General features: G+C 43.3%; 1 protein-coding gene across 3 annotated transcripts in view; it reads left to right on the top strand.

Moving 5' to 3' along the window:
* PKD1L1 (polycystin 1 like 1, transient receptor potential channel interacting) overlaps positions 1-27767 on the top strand; it is a 412276-nt gene that overhangs the window by 38622 nt on the left and 345887 nt on the right. For all 3 annotated transcript variants that reach the window (XM_073630682.1, XM_073630680.1, XM_073630681.1), the window contains exons 5-9: positions 1605-1811; positions 9561-9742; positions 12255-12476; positions 14140-14300; positions 17872-18180. In XM_073630682.1, coding sequence (XP_073486783.1) covers positions 1605-1811; positions 9561-9742; positions 12255-12476; positions 14140-14300; positions 17872-18180 — 1081 coding nt within the window. The remainder of the gene's footprint in view (positions 1-1604; positions 1812-9560; positions 9743-12254; positions 12477-14139; positions 14301-17871; positions 18181-27767) is intronic.

The raw sequence follows: 27767 nt of genomic DNA, 5'->3' as shown, positions 1-27767 counted from the left end.
TTTAAGGATGTTCCAAACAGTTGATTTGGCCACACCTAATGTTTTTGCTATCTCTCTGATGGGTTTGTATTTTTTTTTAGCCTAATGATGGCTTGCTTCACTGATAGTGACAGTTCTTTGGATCTCATATTGAGAGTTGACAGCAACAGATTCCAAATGCAATTAGCACACTTGAAATGAACTCTGGACCTTTTATCTGCTCCTTGTAAATGGGATAATGAGGGAATAACACACACCTGGCCATGGAACAGCTGATCAGCCAATTGTCCCATTACTTTTGGTCCCTTAAAAAGTGGAAGACACATATATAAACTGTTGTAATTCCTACACCGTTCACCTGATTTGGATGTAAATACCCTCAAATTAAAATTGAAAGTCTGCAGTTAGAGCACATCTTGTTTGTTTCATTTCATATCCATTGTGGTGGTGTATAGAGCCAAAAAGATTTGAATTGTGTCGATGTCCCAATATTTATGGACCTGACTGTAGACACATTTTAAGGGCAGACATTTACAGTGTCAGGGCAAAGAGATATGCATGCAACATCTGGTACAGCTAAAGCCAATCAGCTTCTAACTTCAATGACAGTTGAGGTTTCTTTGCTGAGATCGCTCTCACTGCACACTCCTATCACAGTGACCGAACAGTCATTGACAGCTCTCCATCTCTAATCATGATTGGGAGCTGGCAGGCTCCTGATCATGTGATCACTGTGACAGCCAATCACAGTGGTCACGTAATGACCATCCTGCGCCCTGAGTGTAATCCCTATTTAAAGGGACACAGAGCTGGCTGGGAAAGGGTTATGGGCTTGTTTTGATAGGCGTTTGTTCACATTAGAACTTGCTTCTATCCACATACAAGTCTGTGTGAAATTTGATGTAGCTTAGAAGAAAGTGTCAGAAACCATGAACCAGACCGAGACAGAAGTACAGTAAAATCACACTTGTTTATTAATAAAAAGGTAAATAGAGTAAGCGTAGTCATAGCATAGCCAGAGTCCAGTAACCGGATCGGGTAGTCAGCCAAGCCAGAGTTCAGTAACCAGATCGGATAATCAGCCAGGCCAGAAGTCAGGGATCCAAGTAGAGGAACAGCAAGCAGGATAAGGAGCCAGAAGGGTTGTCAGCAAAGCCAGTCTTTAAACAGGAACACGGGAGATTGTTTCTTGTGATGTGACCAAGGTGAAGGCAGGAATGAAGTGAGCTGGAGATCTTTAAGTAGGCGGGACTGACGAACAGATCCACAACAGCTGGTTAACTGTGGAGAGAGATGAGAGCTGGAAATTAGCCGACAGCTGAGCGGCCAGCTTAGAGAAGGAAGGGCTGAGCCAGCCCTGACAGAAAGTCAAAATGCAGGTCAGAAGGAGGTCCAGTTTATCTGTCAGTAAGTTCCATATAATCTCAGAAGCATCTTAAACTGATATCAAATGCAAGCGTAATGCTTCTGAAAGCACAATGCATTTGCCCATTGACAAAGGCTCTAATAATATATGTGTATAGTGCTGGAAGCTATTCATATAAAACTGTATTGTTTAAATATATAAAAATTAAATGAGCATGTACAGTATTTTATTGTACAATAAAATGTGTTATACTTTTTAGATTCGAAGATATGAAGACCTATTCCTTGGAGTTACATTTGAGGCTACAGTAATATGCAATATCTCTCAAGGCCTTAAATACCACTGGTCTTTCATGAAAACTGATGGAACGTTTATTTTCCTGCCAGCTCATGTTGAGAATAGTAAACAAACAATTACATTGCCAGCATTTTCCCTTGATTATGGAAATTATACAGCTCTAGCTCGAGTAAGTAAACACCCATGTACACCAGAAGCATGTGTTCTTCTTGTATTTCTGCTGTTTTTTTATTTTCTGGAAATCCAAATGAATTTTTATAAATCTAAAACTACAAAAACAATGAACCTTTTGTACAAAAATCATCAATTACTTGCCATCATGTTAGCAGCCCAGATTTGCCGCCAGCTTCTGCCTTGCTTGCCAGAGGCGCTGACCCCCTTCTTCTTCAGATAGGGTATGCACACACCTGTTAAGAGAGAAACTCAGCCATCTTGTTACTCATGCTCTCCTGGGCTGAGGCCCACCTCCTTGAATAAAGGAATGTAAAAACCAATAGCTTTTTAACGGTTTTACTTCAGTTTTACCTCAGAACCTGTAAATCAACTTCTCCACTTCCATATTTCACATTTCCAGTACAAAATAAAGCAGTACACAGAACTCAAACCCAGCAAGTCCAGTCAGTTTCCCAAATGCTCCACCGTGAGTCCCTTTTACCATGGGTCCCTACCTTAGGGTCTCTCTCCAGACCTAGGCCCAAAAGGCCTTCTCCTTTTCAGGCTACATACCTACATGGCATAAGTAAAGGTTAGCCTTTTCCCATTCTTCTGCCTACACACGATTATATAGGGACATAGACTCCACTCACAACTACATCCAATGGAGGGTTCTCTTGTAAAGTCTATGGGACACGAACATGAAAAATCAAAAGTGCTCATTTTAAAGGCTTATATGCAAGTTATTGCCATAACAAGTGTATGGGGACCCGGGTACTGCCCTAGGAGATGTGTATCAATGCAAAAAAAACTGCTTTTAAAACGGCCGTTGTTTCAGGAGCAGTGATTTTAATAATGCTTAAAGTGAAACAGTAAAAATGAAATATTCCTTTAAATATCGTGCCTGGGGGTCCCCTTAGTCTACCTGAAATGCGGCGCATCTGTGCGATGTGTAGAACAGCGCCGCAGCAAAATTAAATTTCTAAAGGAAAAAAATTAATTCAAACTTGCTCGCAGCTGTAATGTATTGCCTGCTCCTGGCAATATAGATAAAAAAAATCAAGGAAAAAAATGGTTTGGATTTTAAGGGGAACTCCATGCCGAAATAAAAAAAAATTGGTCCCCCCAAAATACATACCAGACCCTTGTCCGTGCATGCAGCCTGGAGGTCAGGATAGGGAGGGACGAGCGAGTGCCCCCCCTGGACCATACCAGGCCACATGCCCTCAACATAGGGAGGGTGCTTTGGGGTGCATGGGAACAAGAGCCTCTTCCTGACAACCCTGGCCATTGGTTGTCGGGGTGTGCGGGTGGGGGCTTATCGGAATCTGGAAACCCTCTTTAACAAGAGGACCCCCAGATCCCAGCCCCCCCTGTTGGGAAGAGGCTCTTGTCCCCATCAACATGGGGACAAGGTGCTTTGGGGAGCCCCCCAAAGCACCCTCCCCATGTTGAGGGCAAGTGGCTTGGTATGGTTCAGGAGGGGGGGCACTCGCTCGTCCCGCCTTTCCTGGCTTGCCAGGCTGCTTGCTCGGATAAGGGTCTGGTATGGATTTTGGGGTGGAAATCCCCTTAAAATCCATGTCAGACCCGAAGGGTCTGGTATGGATTTTGGGGAAGACCCCACGCTGTTTTTTTCTTAATTCTGTCATAGGGTTCCCTTTAACCACTTCAATGCACTGTATTATATACTGTACACTGACTGCACTGTGTGTATATATATATATATATTACACTGCCTGCACTGCATATATATTCTATACTGACTGTACTATATATATACAGTGGGGAAAAAAAGTATTTCGTCAGCCACCAATTGTGCAAGTTCTCCCACTTAAAAAAGATGAGAGAGGCCTGTAATTGTCATCATAGGTATACCTCAACTATGAGAGACAAAATATGGAAACAAATCCAGACAATCACATTGTCTGATTTTTGAAAGAATTTATTTTCAAATTATGGTGGAAAATAAGTATTTGGTCACCTACAAACAAGCAAGATTTCTGGCTGTCACAGACCTGTATCTTCTTCTTTAAGAGGCTCCTCTGTCCTCCCCTCATTAACTGTATTAATGGCACCTGTTTGAACTTGTTATCAGTATAAAAGACACCTGTCCACAACCTCAAACAGTCACACTCCAAACTCCACTATGGTGAAGACCAAAGAGCTGTCGAAGGACACCAGAAACAAAATTGTAGACCTGCACCAGGCTGGGAAGACCGAATCTGCAATAGGCAAGCAGCTTGGTTTGAAGAAATCAACTGTGGGAGCAATGATTAGAAAATGGAAGACATACAAGACCACTGATAATGGTCTGGAATTCTTCTAGGTGTAGGGCCCATTCTCCCAGATCCAAGCACTGCCAGCTGAGAAAGTCTTCCTGCCAATTGCCCACACCTGGCTGTAAACAGCACACATGGCTGGAATGTGAACATCTGTTTAGGACAAAACCTCTTCTACTTCTCTCACTGAAGATAGACTTCTGGCTGTCATGTATGTCAGTGCTGTATTGTCTAACTGGCTGCAGATTGGATGGCCCTCTAGTCAGCATGTTTAGCGTAGGCAGAATCAAATCACACAAAGCTCCAGAATGTTGATCAGGAGATGGGATTCATCTAGTGTCAAGGTTGCCTGCACCAACAGGGAGTCTAGGTCTCCTCTTTAGCTTTTTAAGCTTTGTAAGTATCAAGGGGGAGCAAGCATCCATAAAACAGTCATTCAAATAAATAAAAAAAGCCCACTTTTTTGCCACAAACAAAACAAACAGCTTTCTTCAGCAAAAGGTAAACCGTTTTTTTTTTCCCAGCACAAATTAAATGACAACAAGAAGTCCCACAGAAAGACACATTCCTGTGTTAATCAGATAGTCTTCCACCTTTGTTGACTGTCACATGGTCCTCCTGCTTCCTAGCCGCTCTAGAGCATTCTTGTCTCCATTATTCCCACACTGTGTGTGAGTTTGATATTTCTCTTGTGGAAAAAAAAACTCTACCTTCAGCAGTACACTATATTGCCAAAAGCATTGGGACGTCTGCCTTTACACGGACATGAACTTTAATGCCACCCCAGTCTTAGTCCGTAGGGTTCAATATTGCGTTGGCCCACCCTTTGCAGCTATACCAGCTTCAACTCTTCTGGGAAGGCTGTCAACAAGGTTTAGGAGTGTGTCTATGGAATGTTTGACCATTCTTCCAGAAGCACATTGGTGAGCTCAGGCACTGATGTTTGACAAGAAGGCCTGACTCGGAGTCTCCGCTCTAATTCTTACCAAAGGTGCTCTATCATTTTGAGGTCAGGACTTTGTGCAAGCCAGTCAAGTTCCTCTACCCCAAACTCGTTAATTCACACTATATTGCCAAAAGTATTGGGCCACCCCTCCAAATCATTTGGTGGAGGGGGGATTATAGTGTGGGGTTGTTTTTCAGGGGTTGGGCTTGGCCCCTAATTCCAGTGTGGGGAACTCTTAAGGCATTAGCATACCAAGACATTTTGGACAATTTCATGCTCCCAACTTAGTGGGAACAGTTTGGGGATGGCCCCTTCTTGTTCCAACATGACTGCGCACCAGTGCACAAAGCAAGGCCCATGAAGACATTGATGAGCGAGTTTGGGGTGGAGGAACTCACCTGGCCTGCATATAGTTTATCTAGGATCAGACGTACATATTCAATGAGTTGGTTCCAATACATATTTTTGAAGGTTTGGTATTTAACCACCCCTTTTCAAGGTCTAAACCGTCTGCTCCACATTATTGGTCAGGATCTTGATTGTACATAGGGTGCGAAAGACAGACTGAATGGCAGGGCCATGAACTTGAAGTTTCTCCCAGTAAATGACGGCTTTGCAACCCAACATTTGAACCAAAGACTTCTCTGCATGCTCACTGATTTGAGACTCGTACAGGCAATAAGACATCCACTAACCTATTTACACAGTAGTGCAGGGCTGTCAGCATGAGCACTAATTGCTCTATAAATAAAAGATGGGTGTGGAGAAATATTTGATCTGTTACCATGAGTTTTGTTCAAACAAACTCATACAAACATACAAACAAACAAATTCATACAAACTAACATCATGGCCAAGGCAAGTTGCTATACAGGGCCCGCCAGTGAAAATATGGCTTTGGAGAGTGATTCCAGCCATTTATATGTATGTTTACAACCTAGCCACTTCTGTCTACAACGCTTCACTTCTAGCCTCACTGGACTCACTGGCCCCCCTCACTACACACAGAATCAAGCCCTGACACCTTCAACCTTGGCAAACAGATGATATTAGAAGTCTGATAAAACGTAGTCGTGCTCATGAGCGCCTGTGGCGTAAGACTAAGTCTCAGAGAGATTTCAACCAATATAAATCTGCCCTCCAAAAATATAATTCCAGCCTCCTCTCTGCCAAGCAGACCTATTTTATCACTCTCATTAGCAACTTATCATCCCGTCCCTGTCAACTCTTCTCTACCTTCAACTCTCTACTTCATCCTCCACCGCCTCCACCCGCCAACTCACTCACTGCCCAGGAGTTCGCTAATCACTTCAAACAGAAGATTGATACAATTCGCGTGGAGATCTCTACTGTTCCGATACCCTCCACGCTTTACACTTCATGCCCAAAGGCACAATCATTACTTCCCTCTTTCAACCCCACCACTATAGACGAGGTTGCTAAACTACTTGGTAATGTCCACCTTACAACCTGCCCTCTGGATCCTGTTCCCTCACAAATGCTACGTTCACCCTCGGCTCTATGCTACACTCTCTAACCCACATCTTCAATCTCTCCCTCTCTTCTGGCATTTTCCCCAACTCTCTAAAACATGCACTTGTCAGACCCATACTTAAAAAGCCCTCTCTGGACCCATCCAATCTTAACAACCTATGCCCCATCTCCTTGCTCCCCTTCTTATCCAAACTCCTCGAACGTCTGGTCTACAACCGACTGGGCGTCCACCTCACTAATAATAGCCTTCTTGATCCCCTTCAGTCTGGATTTTGTCCTCAACACTCCACAGAAACTGCTCTCCTAAAACTAACAAACGATCTACTAACGGCCAAAACCAATCAACACTATTCTGTACCCCTACTCCTGGACCTCTCTGCTGCCTTTGATACGGTTGACCACCCCCTCCTCCTCAAAAAACTCGATGCCTTTGGTCTCCGTGACTGTACTCTTCGCTGGTTCTCTTCCTACTTATCCAACCGCACCTTTAGCGTTTCTTAAAACGCTACTTCCTCTCTCCTCTTCCTTTCTCGGTTGGGGTCCCCCAAGGTTCTGTTCTTGGACCTCTTCTATTTTCAATCTACACCTCCTCCCTGGGTCAACTAATAGCCTCCCATGGCTTCCAATACCACCTCTACGCTGACGACACTAAAATCTATTTCTCTACCCCTCAGCTCACTCCCTCTGTCTCCTCACGTATCACTAATTTACTATCAGATATATCAGTCTGGATGTCACATCATTTCCTCAAACTCAATCTATCCAAAACCGAACTTATAATTTTTCCTCCCCCATATGCCCCTTCCCCTGATCTCTCTGTCAAAATCAATGGCAACTATAAGCCCATCCCCACATGCCAAGGTTCTAGGTGTAGTCCTGGACTCGGAACTCTCCTTCAAGCAACACATCCAATCACTGTCCAAATCCTGTCGCCTCAACCTCCGCAACATCTCCAAAATACGCCCCTTTCTAACCAATGGCACAACAAAGCTCTTAATAAATTTGCTGGTCATCTCTCACCTCGACTACTACAACGCCCTTCTCATTGACTTACCTCTACATAGTCTATCACCTGTTCAATCCATCATGAATGCTGCTGCCAGACTCATCCACCTTACCAATTGCTCTGTGTCTGCCACTCCTCTCTGTCAATCCCTCCACTGGCTTCCACTCGGCCAAAGAATTAATTCAAAATATTAACAACTACATACAAAGCCATCCACAATTTCGCCCCCAGCTACATCACTAGCCTAGTCTCTAAATGCCAACCTGCTCTTTCTCTTCGTTCCTCTCAAGACCTCCTGCTCTCTAGCTCCCTCATCACCTCCACCCATGCTCACCTCCAGGACTTTTCCAAAGCCTCTCCAATCCTATGGAATGCCCTACCCCAATCTGTCCGTTTATCTCCTACTTTATTAGCTTTTAGACGATCCCTGAAAACCCTTCTCTTCAGATAAGCCTACCCTACCCACACCTAAGAACTTTATTTTCATTTTCTCCATCAGCTCCTCCCCCACAGTTATTACCTTTTGTTTCCACTTGACCCTCCCTTCTAGATTGTAAGCTCTAACGAGCAGGGCCCTCTGATCCCTACTGTAACGATTTGTATTGTAAGTGTACTGCCTGCCCTCATGTTGTAAAGTGCTGCGCAAACTGTTGGCGCTATATAAATCCTGTATATTAATAGAGTTAAGTGTTCTAAGCCCCCAACCTTGTTTAGGCATGATTGTTTCAGACTGACGTACCGTAGATGGTCTCTTTCATGCCTCTTGCAAATAAATTGTCCTCTCTATCCTAAATATGCACCTGCATAATAAAGTGTAAATCACATGTAATAGAGAGGTGTGATTTTCAAAAATCTGTGCAACTGTTAACCTACTTGGTATAAATCCACAATCTGTTATTCATGGGTCCTTATGGATTTAAAAAGTCATACACACAAGTGTGCAGGTTGAGGATTCATGTTAACAATGCAAAAACTGGGGATTACAGATCCATCCAGATACATACCGGGTTGCTAACAGTTAACACAAAGGCTATCATTAGGTCACATGACGGACACATGTCACAAACACATGAAGGTTGCTCTTTGGCACAGAAGATCCCAGTATTGGATAGAAGAATATGCAAGCAAAGGGCTTCATTTACAGCAGGAAAGGTTAGTGTAATGCCCTGTACACACGATCGGACATTCCGACAACAAAATCCGTGGATTTTTCCGACGGATGTTGGCTCAAACTTGTCTTGCATACACACGGTCACACAAATCTTGTCGGAAATTCCGAATGTCAAGAACGCGGTGACGTACAACACATACGACGAGCCGAGAAAAATGAAGTTCAATAGCCAGTGCGGCTCTTCTGCTTGATTCTGAGCATGCATGTAACTTTGTGTGTCGGAATTGTGTACACGCAATCGGAATTTATGACAACGGATTTTGTTGTCGGAAAATTTGAGATCCAGATCTCAAATTTTGTGTGACGGAAATTCCGATGGAAAATGTCCGATGGAGCCTACACACAGTCGGAATTTCCAACAACAAGCTCACATCAAACATTTTCCATCGGAAAATCCAACCGTGTCTACGGGGCATTAGGGTTTTAGCCATAAAGGGTTAGCATTATGGCCTTACAGTAAAATGTGATACTCTCCACTAAAAACTGCCAGTGCTAAAACCTAATATATCACTTCTGGGCCACTAAAATTAAAATAGGGGTTCTGACCAATGCACTTTTCTATTCCCATTTCAAACAAAAAGTTGTGACTATAGTAACTTCTGCTGTGTATGTCCCTTTGGCATTCAGGGAAAGGGCATATTTCACAAATAATATTACATTTCTGGACAGAATTATACATACATACATGCATACATGGTATGATCAATGAGGGCTTTAGTAGATCAATTCCCGGGTTGTTATTCAAACAAGAAATATTTAGTGTACATCTTGGTGATTGTTCCAAGGATCCATATTCATCAATGGTTAACTCCTTATGTTTTTATTGTAGTGCAAAGTGCTGTGTTCAATATGCATTTCTTTTTTAGGTTCAAATAATTGGAACTGTGGTCTACAGTAATTACACGGTGGCAGTTGAAGTTCAACCTACTGCTCCAGTGAGTGTGATTGCAAATGGCCATCATCTTTTCATCGATAAAAACACTGTGAAATATTTCATATTGGATGGAACAGCATCATTTGACCCAGATAATCCTATTAAACCTTTAAGGTAAACCATTACCAAAAGCATCTCTTCATAGGAAAAGCTTGCTAAGATTTGCTGTATAGAATTGTAGAATTATTCAAACTGATGGGTTGAAAATTAAAAGAGGATGCTTTTTCCAACTAACTGTAAATTGTAGAGCGGTTTCAGCAGCACTGGGAAGTAATGCTGATAAACATGCTATAAAGTGAAACTCAGAAGTTGTCATGTATTTAGTTGTCATTTCTTGACCTTTAAAACTGTACAAAGAGAATATGGAGGCTGCCATTGCTTATCTCTCCTTCAGAAGATGCTAGATACCTGGCTTTGATGCTGATCCAATGGTTTCAACACTTTTTGAAGAACTGTCCAGAAACATGTATGTAGATTAGAGACTTCACTCTGATCACATTTGAATGCTTGATTTGGGTCAGTGGCCCAGAGTATTGGAGCCAGATAGAGCCAATAACTTGTTTTTATTTAAAGTGGTTGTAAACCCTCTCCTATACCCAGTGAAGTGAATAGATGATACACAGAGATTAAACAAATCTCCCTACATAATGTTTACATGTATATCTGCCTTTCCTTTTCTACGCTCTTTGGAAAGTGCAGCTCATGTTAGAAATCTTTGTTCCTGTTCCAGCAGTGGGTGTAGAGTCTGGGCATAACTTGTGTGAGCATTTTGGAGGAAAGGCACCCCCCCCCCCCCCCCCTGCATAGGTAGAGGAATGAAGCAACATGCAGAGCTGTACTGTGAATAGACCAGCTCTCTGCTTATCTAAGCTCCCTCCCTGATACACATTTTCAGCTACTATCTGTTGTGTCGAAGAACTTGTCAGAAGAGACTGCTGATAACAGAGGAATGGAGCAGCAGAAAGAAACGGCACTCAGAGCTTTGGGGAGAGATGAGTAAATACTACAGATATATGTGCTTAGATTAAATTTCATGAATGAAGTTTACAACCACTTTAAGAAAGTAAGTAATGGAAAGACCCATATTTCTTCCTTTACAAGTTTAGATTGCAATTTTTTTTAATGCAGAGGCACTACATTGATAAATATACTAAGGCAGCATTGCATCTTAGTACTTGTATTGTGGAATTGCAGCACTGGAAGTTCATTTCCATATTAATGCATTATCTGTATGAAATTGGTTGCTTTTCTTGTTATCATTTGGTTCTTTGCGACTTGCTGAATTTTCAATGTTGTCAACTAAAACTTTGCTACTGGTATGTGTGTTGATATTTTGCTGATTATTTAAGTGTGCTGGGAAATGCAATTTCCTGCCTGCAAAGCCCTTTCACGTGCACCTTGCTTTAAAAGCTACAATGTTGTAGTTATAGATTGAGGTAGTTGCCCTTTTTGATTATGTGTATGTTTGCTAAACTGGTATGTCTGTTAAAATGACCCAAAATCTCCTGTCCAAAGGCATACCCTTTGCCCCCCTCTCTAACTAATTGCTATATTTGTTAGGCCTAAGCTAAAAGACTATTAATCCCAACTTTATTTGTGGTCATGTGATGTGCTGGGCCCACAGTCTTTTACTTCACTGCAAGGAAGGAGGCACTTTCTTCGGATGTCTACATTGCTGCCTGGGAGACATGGACACTTTATATTGGCTGCCCAGTGGCAGGGTCCTCTCAGGTTTTTAGAAGACTGGTGTCATAACAAGGGACTAGTTAACATGGGCACATCATTGGAACACTGATCTTTCCACCTGAAAGGGGCATGGGTGAGGGGCATGGAAATATCATGAAGAGTGAAAAACAGCTTTAGAACTATGTTTTTATGAGGTAGTGAATGGATGAGAAAGGGTAAGAGGGGGTGGGGTGGAGGGGAGGGGAGGGAAGGTGGGGGCTGTGTAGTCATCTGCTTACAAGGCAAATGGCAATGGTTCTACAAATTCCTGCAGAAAATGTTACTTAAAGTGGAACTACACTGCATCTTAGCACCACAAACCACAACTGTTATTTAATTTGTTTTTAATATTCAAAGCAAAGTCATCCATCCATCCATTGCTTTATTTTGCTGAGAAATCACTCTGAAAAACAGCCCCCAGCATTTCTGGCCATGGCCATCTTCAGTAAGGGCAGATGATTCATGTAGAATTTACTTTCTGAAATCCATCTACCCTCAGTTCAGGAATGCAGGCAGGATGGTGTGCTTAGCTGAGAAAATCCTTCTTCCCTCCCTGAAGACTCCTGGGATTTATGACATAATTTGCCTAGGCCTGGAAACCAGGAAGAAAAAATGAAAACAAGAAAATATAATACACCTTTCTATCGATTTACTAATGCTAACAGCAAAAAAATTAAAAAGAATCAATGTTGATAGTGAGAGTGAAGTTCTGCTTTAAGATGTAAATATTTTCTGCATATATTCATGTAACAAAATGTTGTACAAAGTGTTGTAGATGCAGTCATTCCTCGAATTCAAAGTATAACTAAAATTTTATACATTGCATTTCACACCCTTCAAATTTGTATGCAGCCAGACTTCTTTAAATAATAACTGTCAACTTTTAACTTTTTTATTTAAGGTTCTTTTGGGATTGTACTCCACTGACTAAACAACATCACTCGTGCTTCAATGCAGATGTGCATGACCCATTACAGACAAATGATGCCCTTATCACTTTTTCAACTGCTTTACTCAATGATAAGTGCGACCAGTTTCAATTTAGTTTAAGTGTATCCAGTGGGGATCGTAAATCTTCAAATGCTGAAATGTTTTTAACCATCAGTTCAGGCACAAATTTTAGGTTTGTATCAGATGTATCAAAACTGCAGAGCCTCGGTTATAAATCTGAACAGGGCCTTGCCTATGTCTCATAAAACTAACAATTATATTCAGAAAGCATTTAAATAGGTGACATTTTAGAGAATTGGTTATATTTTTTTCCATTCAGTTGATATAAGCTTAAAGTGAAATTCTGTACAAAACCTAACTACTCTTAAAACTACCCCCTCCTAACGCCTATTCTGACTAACTTCTGTATACTTACCTATTTTCAACCCACTCTGGTCTGGCCGTGTGATCTTCCCTGTGTCAGCCAGCAACAGCTGCAGGGGAATGGAGAGAGCGCTCGACAACAGCTGGCAATGCCTGAGAGCAGTGACATCACCTACAGGTCCATCCATTGTCGAGCTCCTTCCTTTCCCTTGCAGCCAGCGCTGGCTGACAGAGGAGAACCAATCACGTGACTGGACCAGAGCAGCCTTTAAATAGGTAAGTGTACACATCTTTCTAAGGCAGGCCATAGACTGTACAATTTTATGTTCAACTTTCCTTTAGATTTACCAAAACCATATAATATGAGGTCAAACCTAAACCCTTTCAATTTGGATGCAATCAGACAGGCCCTTGCACTACATAGTTGACGGTAAATATAAAAGAAATTGAATACGAAAATGGTATAGTGTATGGCCAGCCTTACACTGGTTAGTCAGAATAGGTGTTAGCAGGGTGGAGGGAACAGTTTTAAGTTTAGTTAGGTTTTGACCAGAATTTCACATTAAACACAGCAGAAAAAAAAAATGTGAAAGAAAGATAAATGCTGCTTTATTTTATATACAATGTAATATGGTGCATGGTGGGTCAATAAGGTATCTACAGTAGTTGGTATGTTTAGACCTTCTGCTGATTTCATGGACCCAGATACAGTTGCACCGTCTGTGTTCCTTGTAATTAGGTTTGTATAACCGTTAAAGGAAACCTGTACTAAAAAATGCAGGCTGCCATAGCTACTCTCTTCTTCTGAAAATGCTGAATGCTTGGCTGTCAAGCTGATTTACTGACCTCAGTATTTTCTGAATAATGACCCAAGAACAAGGCAAGCAGACCAGGATTTCAAATTTCACTCTGATTTCAATGACTAGAACTGTGTTCCAGGTCTGTGACTTAATAAGTATTGCAACCAAAGATATCCAGCAATTAGCATTACTAGATGGAGGTTTGTAACAATATAAGAAACTCCTAAAGAATAATAGGAGCATTACATGTATTCATGCACTCCATTGTAATACTGTATAATTTTTTTTAAGGGATAGATATATATATATACACACATACAGTATATCAAAGACTAGCTAATATTTATAAAAGGTGTTATAAGTATGATAGGAAGGAGTTTTTCTGTGATTTATCCAAAACATGCACATTTCATTAAGGTGGTGCATTGGGCACTCATCAAACTGCTATTTGACTACTATGGGTTACTTTATCACCACATTGCTCTGTGCCTGTAGTTTTATTTTTTTATTTTTTTATTTTTTTTTTCTTGAATATTCTTTTATAATTTATATTGACTGAACCAGCAAAACAGTCTTGTTAAAAAGTTTTCATTATCTATTTTTGTCATGTTGTCTACTATTATTTTTCTCATATTTTATAGCTAATTATTAGTTGTTCACTTATTGTTACAGGTTACTTGAAATTACTTGTGTTGAATGCACAGGGAGCTCAGTCAACTGGAACAAACCATTTTCTGTGCAGGCTGTTTGTACAGATTGTAGTGAAACAGATAACCTGACATTTCAATGGGAACTCTTTTGGATTAATGCAACTGAGGACAGCACTACTGATGGTGAGCTATTGTCTGTATGATATTTGTTTCAGATAAAGAGATCTATATTTACTTTTTAAAGCTCATCATAAATTTAATTCTAAAAAATTAGTGAACTGGGAATGTATTTCATAGATGCATATGTAGATGAAAAAAGTATAAGTGCCCCTGCTATGGTGTATGCTGACACTAAATTAAAAGAATTAAACAATGAGCTGCTGCTAACGTTTAAGGTAAAAAAAAACCCTGATAGTGATACAAATAATTATACTCAGCGCTGCTCCAAAATATACAAATAAATATATGCAGTAATAAATAAAGTGTTGTGCAAACAAAGTGCAATCAAAAATAATAATAAAGTCCTTCAGTGCAAATAAACGTGTTCACTTCTGCTTGTGAGGATACCTGTGCCACTTCGTGCTCCACTCCTGGGTCCCCACTCACCAACAGTAAGCTTTAAAATGGCAAGGTCTTTGTCCTACAGCAATGGTTAGGATGTCTCCTTCCAACAACACGCTTTAAAAGTTTCCAAGATCTTTAATCCACATCTATGGCCAGGTCGCCATTACAATGGTATGGGTGTATATAGTATGCCAATTAAAAGAGAGGTGAACATAGCGTAATATTGCTAAGATTTATTGATAAAATCACAAAGAAATGCACTTGCATCAAAGAAAGGCATACAGGTAAAAAATTGCTGCCTCGGCGTGCTGCCAAACCTCCTACCCCTCTCATTAACTACGTTGTATATAATTATACTTCCTGCTTCTGCCGGAAGTGTATTGGCCACCATATTAGTACTCCTTATTTATTTTAACAAATTTTCCTGTTTTTGCAGGAAGTTGTCAGCTGCCATATTGGTACTCCATATTTAATATATTATGTATTGCGGTCGCCATTTTGGTACTCCTGTGTTGTTTAACTTACTTCCTGGTGACACAGGAAGTTTAAACAGCTGTGATAACAGTATTTATGTATTGTATTGTATTGTGTAACAGTATAACTGTATTGGCTCTGCACCAGACAAATTACAATCTATGTGTTAATATCTACAGTATCTAACATATAATAGTTAACCACTTGCCGCCCGCCATATAGCAAAATTACGTCGGCAAAGTGGTTTAGTTATCCAGATCGGACGTCATATGACGTGATCAGGTTAACTAGCTGGCGTGCACCCACGGGGGCACGCAGCACGGCTATCTGTGGTGCGGTGTGCCAGTCTGACACACCGCAATGCCGATCTAGGTAAAGATTCTCTGATGGAGAGACTTTACTACGTGATCAGCTGTGCCCAATCACAGCTGATCACAGTGTAAACAGGAAAAGCCATGTATCGGCTTGTCCTCACTCACATCTGTCAGACGCGAGTAGAGGAGAGCCGATCAGCTGCTCCTCTGACGGGGGGGTCTGCGCCAATTGATTATCAGCGCAGCCCCCCTGAGGATGCCCACCCAGGACCACCAGGGACACCACCAGGACCACCAGGGATGACCACCACTTGTAACTACCAGGTATGCCACCAATGGCCACCAGGGATGCCAATCAGTGCACCCAGTTGATGCCAATCAGTGCCCATCACTAATGCTTGCCAATCAGTGATGCCCATCAGTGCCCTCTATCAGTGTACATCAGTGCCACACATCAGTGTTCATCAGTGTCACCTATCAGTGACCATCAGTGCCACCTATCAGTGCCCATCAGTGCTGTCTATCAGTGCCGCCTTTCAGTACCCAGCAATGTCACCTATCAGTGTCCATCAGTGCCACCTATGCATGCCTATCAGTGCCACCTATCAGTGCCGCATATTAGTTCCCATCACCAGTGCCCATCAGTGCCACCTCATTGGTGCCACCTCATCAGTGCCCATAATTTCCACCTTATCAGTGCCCGTCAGTGCAGCCTCATTAGTGCCTGTCAGTGAAGGAGAAAGCATACTTATTCACAACTTATTCACAAAGTTTTGTAACAGAAACAAAAAAAAGTGTTTTGTTTTCAAAATTTTTGGTCTTTTTTTATTTGTTTAGCAGAAAATAAAAATCCCAGAGGTGATCAAATACCACCAAAAGAAAGCTGTATTTGCTAGTGTAGCATGACCGTGCAATTGTCATTCAAAATGTGACAGCGCTGAAAGCTGAAAATTGGCTTGGGCAGGAAGGGGGGAAAGAGTTTGGGCAAGTATTGGGTCCCTCATTAGAATTGGCCAGTCTGTTCTAACAACTTTCTCTATTTGTTTAAATTGTCTGTTATATTCTGTACAAAAGGCTATGTCAAAATCTGCTTTCTTTCTCTGTTTGGGAGTGAGTAATTCTCCTCTATCCATTAAGCCAACCTCCTCCTGAATTTTTTGTAAATGAGAGCATTTGCATTCTTTTTTTAGGAAATCTGCCAATTAAAATGTTTGTATCTCATAATCTTTCTTCTGGTCACAAATGTATATGCTCACTCTGGTGCCCATCTGTATATATAAGGGAAGGTGAACAATCCTTAAAGGACCATTTTTAAGCAAATATTGTATTTTGCATTCTTTTATTTATTATAACACAAATTATAACACTGCAAGGTTGCGCAAGTTGTGCAGAGGTCATATGAGTAAAACATGACGGTTCTAACCACCCCTGGCAGTGTTAGGCCTGGACGTTGATCCCTGACCACAATAAAATGCTAATTGTCCTATTTAAAACTGAGAGCCAGACCGCTATAAACTACAAAGTTACTGAACACCATGGCCTACATTTGACAACCCATTCATAAAATTCATAAAATTCAGGCTGTGGTGTGTAGCCTGCAGGGTCTGAAGGAATTCTCAAAGAAAACTTTGTAGTTAAGGTTGGTTATATAACTTTGACAGGGCATGCATTCAACCTTTCATACAGGGTTTTTTTCTCATTCATTCATTGCTTCTTAGTCCCAAAGAACCACAGCACTTTAACCGCTATAGGATTTTAAAGGTAAAATACATCCTACAAACAAAGTTTTTAGAAGGCAACTCCTACATCTAGCACCTCCCCTTGCCACTGCTCTCCCCTTCATTATTACTGGTAATTGCTTTGTATTACACAGCAGGAGTGGCTGTCAAAATGCAGCAGCTCCTGTGTAAAATTACACTTGCAGATAGTCTGCAAGTATCAGTGAGTAAATACAATGAATAAATGTAGTGTTTGATTGCATTTTCTATTTAATCTATATGTAGAATTCAATAGAAAATGCACCGCTATAGTGCTTTAGGGTGTGCACTCCAAAGCTCAAACACAGATGTGACTTAATCTGCACATGATATCCCAGATGTGGCCTCTAATCTGCATATGGCATCCCTTTAAAAATCCTTACAAGTTAAAAAAAAATTGAAAACAAACTGTATTCCAATTTCGGGAAAAAAGGAAAATTGAAAATGACTGTAGTGGCATGGCCCTGTTTGTAATCTCTCTACATAAACAGCAGAATAAGAATTGCTGTTGGACATGGTAAATGATTTCACATGCTATCATCACCTAAATAAAGTGATAGTAGTTTACTTTAGAAGTTTAGCAGGAACACAGGCTATTCATAAAATGAGTAGAAATGTTAATCAATTTATCATTGTACTTTACAGTTCCATTTTGCAGAATAAAAGAAAGCATGGGAGCTCCAAGTTCATTGGTGGCAATTCATTCCGCCAATGAAACATCTTTTGACATCTCTAATATGCAAATTGCAGCAAATCAAATTCAGCCTACACCAATCTCTATGGAACATCAATACACTGAAGATCTATCTAAATTAATTGAGGTACCAGAAGTAATTCATAATAACAGTGAGAATACAGAATCAACAACTGATGTATACTTGTTTGAATCGCCTGAATTAAACTTGAATCTGATAGAGGAAGGAGTGGATGGATTAAGAGAAGAAGATTCTATGGGTAAGCACTCACCAGTTTACTGTATCTACAGGTATGTTATGTAATTTCCACACTACCTAGAGATGTGCCTTTTCTTTAGTGCAGTATAAGATGACATTTAATGGCTTACAAAAATTCACAAAGCCCTGAGGTATTTGGGGACAAGAGAACCCTTCTTCAGGGAAATTTACAGATGGATTGTAAACTCTATTCTCCACAATATGTGTACAATTTTGGAAAGAGCACACATTGTTTTTCAATGTACCTGTAGCTAAACAGAAAATTCTATTCCGAAAACAGTGTTATGCTAGATTAGAAAGTGACTAAATTTACTTGGATTTAACTATTATGTTCCTTTGACTCCTTGCCTGACAGTCAGAGATTGAATTATTTCTTCCTGAATCATCATGATGTGCATATTCCTGGGGTATGGACAATGATTATTTGAAGAAATTAATGACCATGCATGTACAGCTGGGTAGTTTCTCAATACACTTCTTGGGTGCCCTATTGATGTTGGCTAAACCAGTTGCTTATCTTAAATCTTCAAATGAAAGCATTGCTTTCCTATATATAATACAAACAATCAGGGCTGCTGTTAGAAATCATGGGGCCCCGTACAGCCTACCTGAAAGGGCCTTCACCTTTGGTGAAATATCAGAGGTCTTAACAGACCCCTGATGTCTCATATTTTAGACTGATAAAGGGAATGAGGACAGAAATTCCTCAGTCCCTTTCTCTGCAGCCTCAGCTATGCTGGAGATGAATGAATAGGAAGCACTCTGAGGCTTCCTGTTCTTTTACAAACTGGAGAATAGTAAACATAGTTTACTATGCTTCAGTGATGAATGGTCAGTCAGTTCACTCTGCTGAACTGACATTGCTGTAACATTTTTGGTAAATGTCTTCTATCCATCTGTACACTCTGCTGAACTGAAATTGCTGTAACATTTTTGGTAAATGTCTTCTGCTGCCATATCTTTAAACTTCTATATTTAATGCTAGCTCTATAACAACCACACTGCAATAGCAATATTACTGGAGATTGATTCTCAACCCCTTTTGGCTTGAGTGATCAAGAGAGGTAATTAGCTTTACGACCCTAGCCTGTGTCTGTAGCTGGTCTGGTATTGGCCATCCCCTCTCCCATATTCAGGTGTCTCAAATCAGACCCTATAATGACCAACTGAGAAATGCATGCCTGCTCAGTCTCTCTATAAATTTAAAGCAGCCTATGGGGTGGCGAAGACAGGGGCCAGGCGCAGACATCATGGCTCTTTCCTGAGTGGCTCTGTCATGAGTGATGCGCAGTTTCACTGCCACAGTTTAACGAAAGCAGGATAACTAAAGCTCGATGAAGATACAACAAGAACTCTGCTCCACTCTGCAAGATGACAAGCAAACCAGCATTTGACATTTATTTTATATCAAGTCAGATTCCCACTCTCTATCCACTAACATGCTCCTCATTCTCTTCCTTCTCACATCAGTGTCTATCCTAAAATTATCCTTACTCTACACCTCCTCTCTACCCTGCAGCATGCACATATCACCCTCAATCCTACCCTTTCCCTACTACTGCACCCACCATCTCCTGCATTTGCTGCACCCACATGCTGACATAAACACCAGGGCCATTAGACACGTATGCTCATGCACATCCCACTTCCATCTTGCCTTCCTCGCCCTCCTCCTTCTCCTAGTCTCAGGTGACATTTCTCCTAATCCTGGGCCACCATTTTCCAACTGCAAGCCACATGTCCAATACCCCTCCTCCTCTGGCAACCACCGCAATCCACTCAGTTTAATTTCTATCCCCCTGCTTCCTCAAAGCAGCCCACCAATCTCATGCGCCCTTTGGAATGCCCGCTCCATCTGTAACAATCTAACATCTGTACATGACCTCTTCATCTCTCATGGCGTTAACATACTCGCCATAACAGAAACCTGGCTTCAAAATTTTGACTCCGCTTCTCCTGCTGCCCTCTCCCATGGTGGTCTCCATTGGACTCACTCCCCCAGACCCAACAGACAGAAAGGAGGTGGAGTTGGATTCCTTCTATCCCCACAAAGCACCTTCCAAGTCCTTCCAAGTCCTTCCTGTCCCTCCCTCTCTATCCCTCTCTTCTTTTGGGATGCACTGTATTCGTCTGTTTTCTCCCATTTCTCTGAGGATTGCAGCAATTTATTGGCCTCCTGGACCGGTATTGCGCTATCTTGATGACTTTGCTGCCTGGCTACCCTACTTTCTCTCCTCTGAAATACCCACTATCATTCTTGGTGACTTCAACATTCCTGTCAATGTTAACAGCCCAACTACAGCTAAACTTCTCGACTTAACCTCATCTTTTGACCTAACCCAATAGACACATACTTCCACTCACTCCAATGGTAATACCCTTGACCTTGTATTCTCCCATCTCTGCAACCCTGGCAACCTCGCCAACACCCCCTTTCCTCTCTCTGATCACAACCTCATTAGTTTCACTGTATCCTTGCCTCCAACCGCCCATCCCTCCAAGCAGCAAACAATTACTTGTAGGAACCTTCTCCACTTTAACCCTTCTCTTCTCTATTCTGCTACTGACCACCTATATGACATAATCTCTCCCCTGTCCTGTCCTGACCTGGCCACCTCTGTCTACAACAGTTCGCTCTCATCATCACTAGATGCACTTGCTCCTCTAACCACATGCAGAATCAGGCCCCAACCGTTACAACCCTGGCAAACTGACAACACTAGAAATCTCAAGAGACATTGCTGTGCTCTTGAACGACTGTGACGTAAAACCAAATACCTGCAAGACTTCACCCTAGAAATAATCTGCACTCCTAAAATACAATTCCTGCCTCCATTCTGCCAAACAAGCCTACTTTGTCTCTCTTATTAATACCGTGTCCTTCAGTCCCCGTCGGCTCTTCTCAACCTTTAGCTCTCTGCTTCGTCCCCCACCCCCTCTACCTACTAATTCAGTCACTGCCCAAGAGATTGCCAATCACTTTTGATGCAATTTGTGAGGACACCTCCACTGTGCGTACATCTTCCCCACCCAACATACCTTGCCTAACAGCACATTCAACACTCTCCTCTTTTGAATTGGCTACTACTGAAGAGGTTACAAAACTTTTCTCAGATGCCCACCTAACCAATTGTCCCTTGGATCCTGTTCCCTCACAACTACTACGGTCACCCTCTTCTTCTATCCTATGCTCCCTCACTCACATCTTCAATCTCTTCCTCTCTAGTGGCACCTTCCCCTCCCCTCTAAAAAATGTGCAAATCACTCCCATACCTAAAAAGCCCTCACTGGACCCCACCAATCTGAACAAATTCAGACCCATCTCATTGCTCCCATTTACCTCTAAACTTCTAGAATGTTTAGTCTACAACCGTCTTAGCTCCTACCTCAGTGAAAATAACCTTCTTGACCCCTTACAGTCTGGCTTTCGCTCACAGCACTCCACAGAAACTGCCTTACTAAAACTCACTAACGATTTAGTTACTGCTAAAACCAACAGCCAGCACTCCATACTCCTACTACTTGACCTCTCTGCGGCCTTTGATACTCGCTCCTTCTCAATAAACTACATTCCCTTGGCCTCTGAGATTCTGCTCTATCCTGGTTCTCTGCCTATCTATCATAGCGCTCCTTCAGTGTCACCTACAACTCTGTCTCCTCCTCTCCATTGCCCCTTTCTGTGGCGGTCCCCCAAAGGCTCTGTTCTTGGACCCATTCTCTTCTCTATCTACACCTCCTCCCTTGGTCACTTGATAACCGCCCACGGCATCCAATACCACTTATACGCCGATGACACCCAAATCTATCTGTCTACTCCTCACCTCACTCCTTCAGTCTCCTCTCGCATTACTAACTGACATATCAGCATGGATGTCACACCACTTCCTTAAACTAAATCTTTATAAAACTGAGCTATTAATATTCCCCCCCGCACGTGCCCCCCTCCATGACTTTTCCATCAAAATCAACAATGCAACTATCAGTCCCTCCCCTCACGCCAGTGTACTAGGTGTAATCCTAGACTCTGACTTGTCATTATAGCCTCAAATCCAATCATTGTCAAAAGTTTGTAGAATTCACCTCCGTAACATCTCTAAAATTCGCCCCTTTTTAACAAATGAAACCACCAAGCTCCTCATTCACTCCCTCCTTATCTCTCGTCTTGACTATTGCAACTCCCTTCCTATTGGCCTGCCTCTCCATAGGCTATCCCCTCTTCAGTCTATCATGAATGCTGCTGCCAGACTTATCCACCTTACCAACTGCTCAGTGTCTGCCAACCCTCTCCTCAAATCCCTACATTGGCTCCCAATCACCCAGTGAATTAAATTCAAAATACTAACCACAACATACAAAGCCATTCACAACTCTGCCCCGAGCTACATCATTAATCTTGTCTCCAAATGTCACCCAAATCGTTCTCTCTGCTCTTCTCAAGACTTCCTGCTCTCAAGCTCTCTCATGCTCCTCTCCAGGATTTCTCCAGAGCCTCTCCCATCCTCTGGAACTCGCTACCTCCACCTGTCTGGCTATCCCCTTCTCTTGCTACCTTCAGGCGATCCCTGAAAACTCATCTCTTCAGGAAAGCCTATCATGTCTCTAACGAACCTTTTACCACTTCCATCAGCTCATTCCCCACAGTTACAACCTTTTGTACCATCTGCTCCACCCTATTAGAGTGTAAGTTCTTCTGAGCAGGGCCCTCTTAATCCTCTTGTATTTTATTGTATTATAACTGTATTGTCTCCCTTTTATATTGTAAAGTGCTGCGTAAACTGTTGGCGCTATATAAATCCTAATAATGGACATAGGAGCAATTGGTACCTATCGCTCATTATGTTCATTCAAGAAAGGAAGCCTGCTTTCATCCTGAAACAATTCCCCCATGTGCCTGCAGCAGCAGCCGCCAGGAGAGGAGGGAAGTCGGTAGTACTGCAGGAAAGGGGGCCCCAGACAGCAGGATCATATGGGGTGCGGATACTGATCCCCCCTGCAGCGCAGCCAGAGGGAGAAAAAAGAGAAGAAGCTGGCAACGCTGCAGGGGTAAGCACAACTATCTGCAATAAGGCAGTACAACCGACCCCTTTGCTCAATAGGTGCCCGGGCCCCTCTTTTGAACAGATGGGGCCCGGGCCCAGTACAGAAGGGCTGGCTGTACTGCCTTATCAGTGGCCCTGCAAACAATTGAAAATATATAAATATTATTTTATATACACATACTTTCAATAGTTTTGACTGTAAATTCCCTATCTTGAAGTACAGTAAAGGACACAGGACTTGTATTCATAGGCCATGAGTGATACACAGGCTACATTAAGGTGATTGGACACTGACAAAAAAACTTGCTTAGGCCACCCTTAAAGTGTACTCATATAACCCTGCCCACTCTGTGAGACTCCTTTTTTTTTTTTAGAAAATAATGTGTGATCATGACACAGAGGGGAGGGGGCTGTGTCCTGTGCTGTACTCCAAGATAAGGAATTTACAGGTAAGTCAAAATTACTCCCTAGGTTCCACGGTGAGTATAAAAAACGTGTTTCGGGGGGGCCGGAAGCCGAGCAAGATGGAAGCCTGATCTCCCTGCTCTCTAAGCCCGCAGCGAGAAAGGCAATCTTGGGGGCAACCATCCGCAGCTTTATGGGCAAATCACGGACCACCCGCTCCTCTAAACACAGGGGATCATCACAACCCCCTCCGGGTGCATCCACAGACCTCCGCTCCTTCTTTACTCAGCCGGACGCATCCCGGAGCGAGGAGACCAATATGGCGCCGGTCACTTCCGCGCCTCAGCACCGGAGCTCCACTCAGGCCTCACAACCTGCTCCAGATCGTCCCCAGCACTCAGAGGACCATCCACTGGCAGAAGTAATCCGCCAGGAGCGCACCACCTATACCGGACCGGTGAGTTCTCCCCCGCAAGCTGCTGTTCAGAGGGAACAGCCATGCGGGCCGCCATTAGCCATGCTGCCTACCTCCGCCCCACTATACACCCAATGCTCAGCAGCATTCCCGAGACTACTGAGAACGGCTTCTGACCCTCAGATTCAGAGCCAGGACCACACATCCCCGGTGTCCCAGCTCTCCTCAGATCTCTCCCAGGACTACCCACCTTTACCTAGCCCCGCAGGCCCTTCAGCCAGAGTACATCAGCTCCCTGAGGGAACACAAGATGGAGCCTGGGCCGTCACGGTCACATCCCCTCCACCTAAGGCACAGAGGCTCTCTCGCTCTAGAGACTCCAGTACCTCCAGATTCCATCCGCCCCCCACACCTTCATACGCGCAGAAGGCAGGAGCTCTGATCCCACTCCCATCAGGGGCTAGCTCTACAAGTCCCCCTCAACAGCGACAAGCTGAAACCTGGTCAGACCGATGGGACTCCCCAGCAACTGGTACACAACTACATCAGGAGAGGGGAACCACACACTCCAATGCCACACCACCTGGCAGGTCATCACCTAACCAGCATTATGGCACCACAAAGGACCCACCCTTACATCTTCAGTGGCAAGCATATTTACAAGCTATACCTACAAAGGAAGATTTCAGACAGCTTATTGAGGATGTGAAATCTACCTGCCGGACAGAAATCCAAGTACTCCAGACAGGACTCAAACACCTGGCGGACAGGATGGAAATGGCTGAGGAAGAGATACAAGAAACCAAACTAGCAGTCCATAGAACACAACTGCAGGGAGCAAACCACAGAGAAATGCTGAGAGATATGCAAAGACACGTGGAGGACTTGGACAATCGGGGGCGCCGCAACAATATTCGAGTGAGAGGCATCCCGGAGGCGGAGGGTCCCGAGGACCTGCAAACAATCTTACAATCCGTTTTCAATAATTTAATTGGGGAGCCGCCCAATAAGCACATAGACATGGACAGAGCCCACAGAGCGCTTCGCCCTAAAGGCGCCACCGCCAAACCGAGAGATATTATATGTAGAGTCAGCTCCTACCCCATCAAGGAAGAAATCATGAAGCGGGCACGTTTGGCGCGTAAAGTGACTTTTGAGGATGTCCAGATACAACTGTATCCAGACCTCTCCTGGATCACCCTGCAAAAACACAGACTCCTCCAGCCTGTACTACAGTTATTGCAGAAGGAGAACATCACCTATCGTTGGGGTTTTCCCTTTAGCCTCACTGCAAAGCATCAGGGAAAATCTGCTGTACTGAGATATCCAGAAGACCTGCGCACTTTTTGCAACATTCTTGAAATTCCAGCACCAAAGTTACCGGACTGGGACATTGTCGCAACCCCACCACCACCGCCTACAATCTGGCAGAGAGTGTCTTCCTCCAATCGACCCCGGGACTCTGACCCGCAACGCAAGCCCACCAAACAAAAGAATCGCTGAGATCCTAACACTGTGACTCTAGATAACTAAAGGACCTGAGCACTTAGGCTCAATATATATGCCAAGTTAGACTGCAGTTTATTTCAGTTTGTCTAATGCAACTCCAGTTTAGGACCCCCGAGATTGCCCCCCCAAGCTGAATATTACTTTGTCACCTAGGGCTTAATCCAGATGAGCTCTGGAGAGATAGGTATAGCTTCCGTTCCCTATCACCCCCCTTGATAGTTAGATAGATATCAGCGCAGGGTCGCAGACTATGTGCTGTAGAATTGTTGTTTTTGGCTGGCTACGGGCTCCTGGGTGCCCCTCTCCACTCCTCTTTCTTGGGGTGGGGGGGCCCAGGGGACTCCGTCCAGACCTAGGCCTGTTGGCCCATACAGGTTTATTAGGAATGTACATTTTCCATGTTTTTTGCACTCTAACAGTGTTCTTCTCTCTCTCTGACCCTTCTCTTCCCCTTCCTATTCAGCCATCACCAAACCTACCCAGCCATCATCGAGCAAATTCGTGGTCTCCTCCCGGAGAGGGTCTGCCCCGAGCCCCAGTCTTGAATGCAGGTACATCAACATCAGGTGAGCGCCACATCATCTACCACACACACTGCCATGGCTAAGATTCTCTCATTAAATGTACACGGATTAAACTCCAATAAAAAACGACATCTGGCGCTGAGGGAATTCAGACAGTCAGGGGCCGATATCATTATGATCCAGGAGACTCATTATGATGGGGGGGGCTCCTTTGCGTTCGCCTCCAGATACTACTCCCAGATCTATATGGCTTCGGGTACCCATAAAAGGGCAGGAGTTGCCATACTTGTTAAGAGGGGAGTTCCCTTCGCTTGCGTGACCCAGCACTGTGATCCTCATGGCCACTTCATAATCCTACAGGGACTATGGCAATCACAGGAAATTACCCTATGTACTTTGTGTGCACCGAACGCCAAACAACACAGCTTCCTATCCAAGGTGTATGCCCGCCTCTTTAAAATCACACCAAAGGTTCTGGTAATAGGGGGCGACTTCAACCTTACCCATTCATCCTATGCTGATCGCCAGGCGGTGGGCCCCCAGGCAGCATCACCCAGAGTCCTTAGAGACTCGAGACTATTCAGACAAATCTCCAGACGATATGCGCTCTTTGATGCGTGGAGGGCTCTCCGCCCAGGCGATCGGCAGTATACATTCTACTCGGCCCCACACCGCACCCACTCCAGGATAGACTACTTTTTTGTCAACAACCACACCTTACAGCTCACCCGCAAGGCTCAAATACTCCCGATTTCATGGTCTGACCATGCCCCTATCTTACTCACCATAGACCTAGACACCGCCTTCCGTAAACCTTATAATTGGAAGCTTAACACTTTCCTCCTCCAACACCAGCCCTCTCAGGCAGAATTAACTTCCACTCTTCAGCTCTATTTTAAAGAGAATAATAATCAGGAAGTCTCACCCACCACACTTTGGGAAGCCCATAAGGCGGTCCTCCGAGGTAAATGCATAGCAATCTCCACAGCACTAAAAAAAGATGCCCAAGCCGCAAAAGTGAAAGCGGAAAGAGAACTTAAAGCACTGGAACACAAGCTCCAAACTAACCCCACAGTACCTTTGCTTAAAAAAGTAACTAACCTTCGTATGACTCTTCGGGACCTGGCCCTAGGTCAGGTAGAGAAGGCCTTGACCAGACTGAAACAAATGTTTTATGATAAAGGCAATAAGGCCCATTCTCTTCTGGCCAACAAGCTCCGTGAACGCACCCACATGCTATCCCCGAACCAGATTAAAAACAAATCAGGTCAGCTACTGTCTCACCCAGTGGAAATTGCCCACACCTTTGCAGATTTCTATAAAAATCTGTACAACAGCCCTGACATACCCAGTAACCCTCCCTCCCCAGATCTATCTCAAAAGATGCGACAATTTTTAGAACAAAGTGGTATCCCAAAATTCCAACTATCCGACCTGCAATCGCTTAATGCACAGATCTCGGAGGAAGAATTAGAACTGACTATCAAAACCCTACCATCCCATAAAGCTCCTGGCCCGGACGGTTTTCCCTATGAATATTATAAGGCATTTCTCCCTCAGTTGCTCCCCCACATGTGTAGGCTGTTTAATACCTTCCTCCGTGACACCCCCATCCCCCTAGATATGCAGCGATCCTATATCACCCTAATTCCCAAACCAGACAAAGATCCATCCCTATGCACCAATTATAGACCCA

The sequence above is a fragment of the Aquarana catesbeiana genome, linkage group LG05 (assembly GCF_042186555.1).
Source record: "Aquarana catesbeiana isolate 2022-GZ linkage group LG05, ASM4218655v1, whole genome shotgun sequence".
Taxonomy (NCBI): Eukaryota; Metazoa; Chordata; class Amphibia; order Anura; family Ranidae; genus Aquarana; species Aquarana catesbeiana.
The sequence above is the reverse complement of the archived record's forward strand: the minus strand, read 5'-3'. Positions and strand labels throughout refer to the sequence as shown.